Here is a 9,506-nt window from a genome sequence, read left to right on the forward strand (position 1 = left end):
TGTGGTATGTAGTATGCAGTATGCAGTATGTAGTATGCAGAATGTAGTATGCAGAATGTAGTATGCAGTATGTAGTATGTAGTATGTAGTATGCGGTATGCGGTATGCAGTATGTAGTATGTAGTATGCAGTATGTGATATGCAGTATGTAGTATACAGTATGTAGTACGCAGTATGCAGTATGTAGTATGTAGTATGTGGTATGTAGTATGCAGTATGTAGTATGCAGTATGTGGTATGTAGTATGCAGTATGTAGTATGTGGTATGTAGTATGCAGTATGTAGTATTCAGTATATTTCGAACACAGCAGCAGAGTGCATTTGATGAAAGACACTGTAAACCTGTAGATGGCGTTAGATGGAAAGCCAGTGTTGGTGTTGTCTTGGTGGTGTTTAGATTTGCTGTTGTGGTGGTGATAGTCACTGCACATCACTGCACAAACACAGACCAAGATATTTATTTGATTGTTGTCCTGCACCACAGTTCATCCTCTCATTAACAGTAAGCCTCTTGCATCGAGCACAGACAGAAGAAAGTCAAGCAGCAGGAAATGTCTGGCCTTAAATTACAGGCGCTCAAACTCTCTCCTGTTTCTCTTTTAATCCCTTTTGGTGACATTTGAGTGATTAATTTACTTGTTTCTAATGACCACTGTGGTTCACAACAGCGCCCTCTGCTGGAGTTATATACTTGCACCATGTAACACCATGTCCAAGTGGAAGATTCTTATTGGTGGATCAGCGTTGAGACGACCTGCTGTTTGTTCACACCTGTTGAATGAGCATGCCGAGGGAAAAAGATACTGTAATTGTTTGTTAGTTTCTGATGTCCAAATGTTTCCTGATCCAAAAGCTCCTTCACACTTTCTTTGATGCAATGCTTCACACCAGGTGTGCAACAATTAATCCTCGTCCTGTTTGAATGAGAGAGGCGTGCATACTGTATATCGTTTTTTAATATTGATATAATTATTGTTTATTATCTTATAATTGTTGATTCGTTCCTTCACTGTGACTCGGGAGCTGCTGTCACAACAACATGTCCCCCAACAGGTGATCAGTGAAGGTCACCTGATCTTTTGAATTCCAGGAGGTGCTCATCTTTACACTCCTTGGTTTTTGTTACAGTTGTTGTGAATATTATAATATTTTGCTTCTGGACCTACACGTGGGTCTGGGCCTACAGGTGGGCCCGGGCCTACAGGTGGGCCCGGGCCTACACGTGGACCCGGGCCTACAGGTGGATCTGGGCCTACAGGTGGACCTGGACCTACAGGTGGATCTGGGCCTACAGGTGGACCTGGACCTACACGTGCTCTCTGATCCAAAACTCCTGAAGACTTCCTGAAGGAGAGGGATGGCCTCCACGTGGAGATACTAGGTTTGTGTGTGTGTGTGTGTGTGCGCGTGTGTGTGTGTGTGTGCGTGCGTGTCTGTGTGTGTGTGTGTGGCAGTGATATATGAGGCCAGCTGCTATTAAACGGAGCCTTGAGATTCTAAAATGGACTTGTAATGGTGGAGATGAACTCGGAGGCGGCTGCAGGTTGGCCAGGCGCCCGGAGGAAACACTCGGAGAAATCCCCCCCTCTTCACCCTCACTCCTCCTTCCTCCTCCTCTCTCCTCGTGTTTGAGCTTGAGAGGAGAAACGATGTTAAACGTCTTCATTCGTATTCAGGGCTCTGCAGAGCGACAGGAGGAGCTGCTCTTTGAACTGAAATCAGAGATCTTGTTTCATCAATAATTCACAGCGTCTGGTCGGGCTGTGTCGGCTCCACAGGACGTGAACAGTCTGAATTATCATCAGCTAACAAATGTCTCATTTCAACCTTTTTATAAAACACATTGCCTCCTTTTAAATCACAGTAACTCCTCCTCCTGCTCCTCCTCCTCCTCCTGCCCCTGTTTCAGTATGGACCTGTCACAGGGATCGACATGTAAATCAGCTGATAGCTGGAGGTCAATAAAACGACTCGGGAGTGATTTATGAGTCGGAGAGGCTGTGACCAATCAGAAGGCAGAGAGGACGAGCTGAAGGCGACACAGAGCAGATCTTTAAAACTCATAAACTCAATAATTAAAAATCTTTAATCAGAGTTTGACTTATTGTCGTTCAGCTCTCCTTCATTTCTCTTCAGATAACAGCAGATGTCTCGGTAATGTTTTACTCTTTAGTTGTTTGTGTCTTTGCTCTTATAAACTTTATGTTCTTCATAATATAATCTTCATAACCAAATTTTTACCATATCTGAGTCTGCCATGTTTCTACAGGTGCCCAGAACGGACAAACCAAACACTGGCTCTGCAGAGGGCCACCATAGAGTCTCCCTCACGCCTGTGAGAAGAGAGTGAGGGAGGCAGTTTGTTACAATCTGCGGTCTCACCACTAGATGTCACTAAACTCCTCCTTTAATGCAGCAAACTGAAACACAAAATAATCTCAAAACATACTTTAATAATTCAAACTTTCCAAAAATACCTGAATATTTATCTTGTTGAATTTTAATGACGCTTCTTTGTTATTTAACCCTTTAAACTCTGGCTGTTTCAAGGTTTAAGATCAGGTGTTTAACCAGGTGAAATCCAGGAACATGTTTCTGTAGCCTCTAAAATAATCTATGAAATGAAAGTTTGATGCTCAGCCTGAAAGAGGCTGACAAACACAACCTCCAGTTTCAAACAAATGAGGAACATTTAGATTCTCACATGTGAGTGAGGAGAATAACTTTACAACCTTTCAACAGTAAAGTCTGGATCATATCACAAACAACAGCTGTGCTCATACATTCAAAACCACCTGAGGTCAAAGGTCAAATAATCAGTAACAAATGTTTCCACAGCTCCTGGTAACCTCTGACCTTCTGCATATTTTTCAGGTATAAAACGCACATGCACACGCTTTATATATTAAAGATTACAGTTCCGACCAGCAGGTGGCAGTATGAGTCAAACTACAGAAGCCTTTTCTTTTCTTACCTGCAGGTGGCGCCAGTTAGATTCTGTTTCCAGCTGCTTCAGTTAAAATCACTCAAAGTAAGAACTTAAGATTATTTATTAAAGTATTTATTTAAAGCGGAGTGTCTTTAGGAAACTGGTCAGATAAGAGACATCTTTAAATTATGCAACAAAATGTCCGGAGAGAGTTTTACGTTGGCACAGCTGAAAAAAGTAGTTCCACAAATATTGTTCTGCATCAGCAGTGAAAAACGGAATGTTCACTGTGGTGTGTGTGTGTGTGTGTGTGTGTGTGTGTGTGTGTGTGTGTGCGTGTGTGTGTGTGTAGGTGTTACACAGTCAGCAGGGTGTGTTTTAACTGTAACAGTCAGGACTGCTGACAACGACTGACTTCTGTCTCATAGATCTACAACTTCCAGCAACAACCAGTCCTAATGCTGATCAGAGCTGCTGCAGCGACTGAACGACATGTTCTTCATCTGGCTTCCTGAGAACCTGAAGCATGCGCTCGTGTGTCATTAAAGAGTCTCCACTTACACTGTTCTAACATGTTTTATTAATTCAGGTGTTAATCAAAGACAGAGAATAAAAAGCTGTGAAGTCAACAAGCATGAAGAAGAATTGATCTTGACAAGCTCAAGCTCGAAGCTCAAAGTAAGGCGCTGTCATGAGGACCGGACCTCCCTGACCCCCAGTGGTCCTCCTGGTCCTCCTTCACGTATCCCATCACATCCTCGTAGGTTGGCGAGGCAGCATACTGCTCGCACAGCGACCCCTGCAGGCTGGGAGCGCACACCACAGACAGACTGACATACAGCGAGCCGTGTTTTAGCCGGAAGTTCCTGTTGACGTGTCCCGCCGTGGGGATGACGGTCGCTCTGCCCAGCAGGTCGTCGTTCCAGCCGTTGTCCCGGTCCCAGACCTCGAAACGGATTGGTCTGTGGAGGAAAGCATGTACACAGGTCATCACAGGTGTGTCAGAAGGTATTCTCTAAACATTTGGCTCTTGTTCCTTTAGAGTTAGAATGCACCTGATGTCGGGTTCTACAAATGACAACTTGTACAATACTGAGCACCTCACACGGTGATACCTTGGTAAAGATCCCGAAACAACAGACATCAACTTGAGGTGAAGGAGGATGATGTTGTGTCGCCTCAGGTCTCCTGTGTCTTAGCCAAGAATTTGCACCACAAAGAAAACAGCTAATGGAAAAGCAGCACGCTCGTTTGTTTCCTGTGTGACAGGAAATAACTCTCGGTACCACTGGCTGGTGGCAGTCTGTATTTGTCATTCAAGAAGGGAACAGGTAAAACACAGACGGTCTGTGATGTAGCTCCTCCCAGTCACGAAGATGTCTGATAAAAGGCTGCAGGCAGCTCTGGTGCTCTCAGCTCTTGTTGTATTGCATGTGGAAGAAGAAAGGACGCTGACCAACCAATCAGAGTGACTTCTCTTACCGAGGGGCTCCCCTGCTGATCTAAGGTGCTAAATTGGTTGAAAAGCTGCAGACACTTGCCGACTACGTGGCAAAGAATCGACCAAAGACACTCACCAACAGCCCACCATTGGCTGACGGCATTGAGAGATCAAACCAGAGACTTTGTCACCTCTGACATCCAAGGGAGCGCCTGCACTGTTGGCCGCTTCCCTAAAGGAAACTTGGCAAACTGGAACAGCCGCCAGCAGGACTGGCACTGTTATCCTGCATTTAAGCTCCTGAATGCCCCATATTCATTAAAGTTTCTGATTACCTGAGTGCAGAATGCTTATTTTAGTTCCTGAACCACCACCTGAACGCTCCTTCTCCAGCAAGTCGGAGTTATTATCAGACCGATCTCAGAACCAACAGGCTACGAAGATCATGAACCCTCTGAGGGCAGATTATTCTTCATGAGACACTTGAGAATGGACTTGGAGTTTCGGGACAACGTTTGGGTTTTTACCTGCTAACATGTCCTTTCATGCTAGCCTATGGGTCCCACTGAAAATGCATCAAACCTTTTTAGCTCTCCACATGGACTCTTTTCCTGCATTCAACCAAAGCACACTCAGACGGGATTGGGCTTTACCACTGAGACTGCAAACAGAAACACAACCCTCGCCAACAGATTCTGCTCTCTTTAGTGAATGTCTGTTTATGAGGATTATGTCAAACTGATATCATGCAGTCTGTTCATACTGTGTCAGATTAGTACAGATTGGATTCACTCACTGTCTGTGCCGTAGGTTGACAGTTTGAAAGCGAATCACGTAGTTCCAGGAGGGGAAATTGTTGTTCCAGATCACCGGTGTCACGGCTCCTGCGCTGCCGTAGAAAACCTTAACGTATCCGTCTGTCTTGGAGAAATAGTCTCCCCAAAGCCCCGCGGCTCGGACCACCGTCACGTTCATCCGGGCCACGCCGTGCTCAGCAGGGCAGCATTCGGCGTTGACCATTCGGTGTCCTTTGCAACGACAGCCACAGTCCTGGCTCCTGCTACCAATCTTGCAGCTGGCCGGGCAGCGGAGCGGCTTGGCACTTTTGCGGATGTAGTCGCTGATGGCATCACGCAGGCTGGACTTCAGGATGGGGTTGTCTGGAACCTACAGAACAGGAGTGAGGAGAGTTTCACTGGAATGAGGGATGTTGATTTTTAGATTCCTCCCTGCAGAACTTACTCTCCAGGCAGGTTATTCTGTACTGGCTGAAACTATCTGAGCACCTGGGAATTTTAACGTTTTCCAGAGGAAGTTTGTTATTATTATTCAACAACTTCATCTTCAGTTATTTACAAGATGTGATGTTATTTAAAGTGTATTAACTAAGTTTTCTAAAACTAAACTAAAAACAGTCAGCGGCAGATTTCATCAGCTGCGACTAGTTAGATAATTAAGCTAATGTTAGCTCCATCACTTGGTTGAAAAAGCTGACTCACCAGCAGGTGCAGGGGGCTGATCTGGTAGGACACCACACCTGGAACCCTCCTCAGGGAACTCAGCCACTTCTTGTACCCTGCGACACTGTTGGGGCTGAACAGGATGTCCCCCACATCCCCGTCCCCTCCCAGCACCTCGGTGGTCCGGTCCGAGAAGGACTGGCTGAAGGTGGATCCAGTTTTCAGGCTCTTACTCTTGGAGTGGCAGAACTTGGAGGCCGCGCTCACAGAGATACCTTTTATAACGGCATTGGCCTCGACGCCCAGGCAGTTGCTGACGGTGCGGACAGACAGCTTGTTCATGGCGGCCTCACAGGTCCGGATGGCGGTGATGGAGTTCACTCGACCTCCAAGTTGGACCCTGCGGATGAAGTGGGTCCCGTAGACAGCAATGAATTGACGAAAAGCCGAGGTGTTCTTGTGGTCGTAGGTGGAGGGAAGGTTCTTCAGGGATTCTTCAAACTCTTTACTCAGCGGCGGCTGGGAGTGAAGACGGAAGCTGGAGGCAAAGATGAAGAGTGTTTTCATATAAGAGTTACTCAGATAACAGACAAACTCACAGTTAAAGTTAAGAAAAACACACTTCATTATTTTATTCCCCTTTTTCTTCTTCCTTGGAAAATCCTGGCACCAAAATTACCCACAATGCTTCTCTTCCTCTTAAATTTGGTTATCAGATTAGGGGGGTATGCTAGTAGTGGCTAACATAGCCTGTTGTTTGCCCCTTCTGTCACTGACTCAAGTGACATCACTTGAGGACATTGATCAGACTTCACACAGCGCCCCCAGCAGACAATAATGTGTTTATACCACTTTTTAACAATATGCATTCGTACAATGATCAAAGACTTCTGGCTCCAAAGAACCAAGATGGTGACGGCACAAATGCTAAACTCAGGGCTTCAGAACAGTGGCTGCGTCTTCTTCCAGCCACACGGAGAATACGTGTTCCCTGTCCTCTCCTTACTCACGTGTAGTATTTGCATTTGAAATCGTGGGTGGTGAAGGAGAACTTGTCTTTCCTGCTGCGACTCTCTGCAAACTTTGTTGACGTAGAGTGTGATCCTCCGACTGCAAACCCTCCGAGTCCAGGAATACTGAGACCCACCTGAGTGACATCCCAACAGGTACCATGAACACCTTCGTACATTATGTCTCGCATGTGACTGAAATATTGGATTGAAAATTGGTTTTGGTAAAACTGTTATCATCCTTCCCACCTTCCAGCTGGTTCCCAGAGAAGAACTTTTCTCTTTCATGACTGACTGGCTCGACTCGAAGATCTTACTGCTCAAACTGCGCCGGCAGTGCACCTGAGACCAGAGAGCATGCTGGGTAATAATCCATTCCCTAACATGGTTGTATTCATCTTAAAAGGGTATCCCAGTGTTTAAACCTGGGTCCATTTTAAAATTACATCGCTCTCCTCAATGACACCGGACTCCACTGAAAAAAAATGGTAATTTTAACTACCAGAATATTGCTGACCTTCTTTTCCCAAAATGTGTTTGTTTTTATAAATGTGTGACTATGATGTTTTAAATTGTAAGTTTAGATCTAACACAAAATATAGTTAATAAACAATAACAGAAAAAACAACAGATCGAGGCAGCAGTACACCAGGGACTGGGATGTGATCCATAAGGTTAAACTATATGTTTTTATGAATGGAGTCTGGTGTGTGTGCAGAGAGCGATGTAACGTCTGTGTGTGGTTAAAACAATCATCTTCCTCTGTAACAAAAAGGTCTATCTCTGTAGGGATCCTTTCTGTCATGTTGTCACACACTTAGAAGAACAATCTGAGCCTGTCAGTGGAAACAACAAGAACTTTTAGTGCACGACCTTTGACCCATCAAGGATTATGTTGCAGGCATTACAGCCTGTTACACTGCTGCAGGATGAACACATCTACTGAGACATTCCAGAACTTTTATGTGTGTTCGTCATTTAGACTACAAAACATAAAAAATAGAGCCCAGGTTTACAAGCGCACATACAAAACACGCGCAAACATCCCTCCAAAAATTGTCCGATGCTTTTCTCACTGACCTTGATCCTCCAGTCCAGGACCGACACCGGGAGCTTCTGGGTCTGTTTGACAAGGAAACGCAGGAAACACTTTAAACATCAGGATGTCTGGCCGACATGGCAGCTCCCTAACAGTGAAGCCAAACCCTCACTATCGCCCCCTACAGTCAATGGTCTGACCTGGTTCAGGGTCTCACCTGGTTCAGGAGATGGTTGCGGCACACGGTGCAGTTCCCCTGGACTCCTCCCACCATGAAGTTCTTGACGTCGACTACGCTGGCTCCGCTGGTCTTCATGTTCACCACATCGAAGCCTTCACCTGCCAGGTTGTGACCCGGAACAAACTGAGCTGACTGACACTCAGTGTACGAGCTGGTCTGACACCCCAGAGAGCGAGGGGGGAGAAGGAGGAGGAGGAGGAGGAGAGGGGGGGAGGAGAGCATCATTGAACTGAGAGGAAAGAGGAGCAGAGGAGACAGACGGCTTCGTTTATTTTATTCCATCAAGGTTTCGACTTCCTGTTCATCTCTGACTGTTTAAAACTATGTTCAGGTGTTAAAAACGTCAAAGCATGTTCAGAACGTGGAGGTGTCTGAGGAGAGTCAAATCTGCTGATAACTGAATACATAAATAAATAATGCACATAAAAGCAGGTCGTCTGTTTCTCTAACTCTTTTCTAAGGTAGTAAGTCAAGTTTATAATCAAAGAGTAAAGACAGAAGAGTGAACTCGTAAGAATTCTTCATTGTGCGTTTTCAGTGTTAAACTGACTTGTTACATTTTTTAATCTTTGAGTTGTTATATTTTTGTTTCTGTATCATTGGTCACTTTTTAATCTGGAGAAACAAATACGTCAAAATGATTTTTTTTAAGGTGTCAAAATGCTGAAGAAAAACAAAGGAAATCGAATGTAAAACAAACGTCATGTCCGTCTCTGCACCACAACTGTATCTGTATGTCCAGCACACCATGAAGTCATCTTATTATTAGACTTATTTTATTTATTTTCTTCATTATTCACTTTTAATCTTTTCTGTTTTACTATTTCCTTCTGATGAAACTCAAAACTTAAAGCAGGATCACTTTTTCACTTGTTATTTTCCAGCTCTCAGGCGTTAACTCTTTTCACTGCAGCAGGAGTTGAGTCATTCAGTCGATCAATATAATCTCGGACATGACCAACACAGGTTCAACAATAATTAAAAACATGAAATGAAGAATATAAATTCTGCGGTCTCAATTATTTCTGACCATCAAGCTCAACCAAACCAAAGTGAACCCACCGTCAGAGAGTGAGGGACGATGAAGATGTGGACGGCCGCTGCCTGCTGACTCTGAGTCTGCTGTCTCTGTGAGAGGAGGAGAAGCTGAGTGACTCTGTGACCGAGTTTAAAAACACTTAAGAGACGTTTTTCATAGAGTGATGACGATCACAGCTCAGACCACCCTGAGACACACCCACACACCAACACACCAACACACACTGACTGACGATTTTTATTCTGTGTTTATTCTGTATTTGTTCTTTATTTATTAATTCTGTATTTCTTATTTATTTATTCTGTATTTGTTATTCATTTATTTGTTTATTCTGTATTTTTTATTTA

The 9,506-nt window shown here is 44.5% G+C and overlaps 1 protein-coding gene across 1 annotated transcript; it reads right to left on the reverse strand.

Moving 5' to 3' along the window:
- Positions 1–3,596: 3,596 nt before the first annotated feature.
- Positions 3,597–9,506, reverse strand: prf1.3 (perforin 1.3). Its single transcript, XM_069675949.1, has 8 exons — positions 9,183–9,506; positions 8,097–8,349; positions 7,921–7,962; positions 7,090–7,182; positions 6,841–6,977; positions 5,870–6,368; positions 5,167–5,537; positions 3,597–3,891 (listed from the first exon to the last, which is right to left on the reverse strand). The coding sequence occupies exons 2-8, from the start codon at positions 8,343–8,345 to the stop codon at positions 3,603–3,605; spliced, it is 1,680 nt and encodes a 559-aa protein (XP_069532050.1). The 5' UTR covers positions 8,346–8,349; positions 9,183–9,506; the 3' UTR covers positions 3,597–3,602.

This window comes from Semicossyphus pulcher, unplaced genomic scaffold, assembly GCF_022749685.1.
Source record: "Semicossyphus pulcher isolate SPU_LCO1_2020_fin unplaced genomic scaffold, fSemPul1.0.p SCAF_25, whole genome shotgun sequence".
Taxonomy (NCBI): domain Eukaryota; kingdom Metazoa; phylum Chordata; class Actinopteri; order Labriformes; family Labridae; genus Semicossyphus; species Semicossyphus pulcher.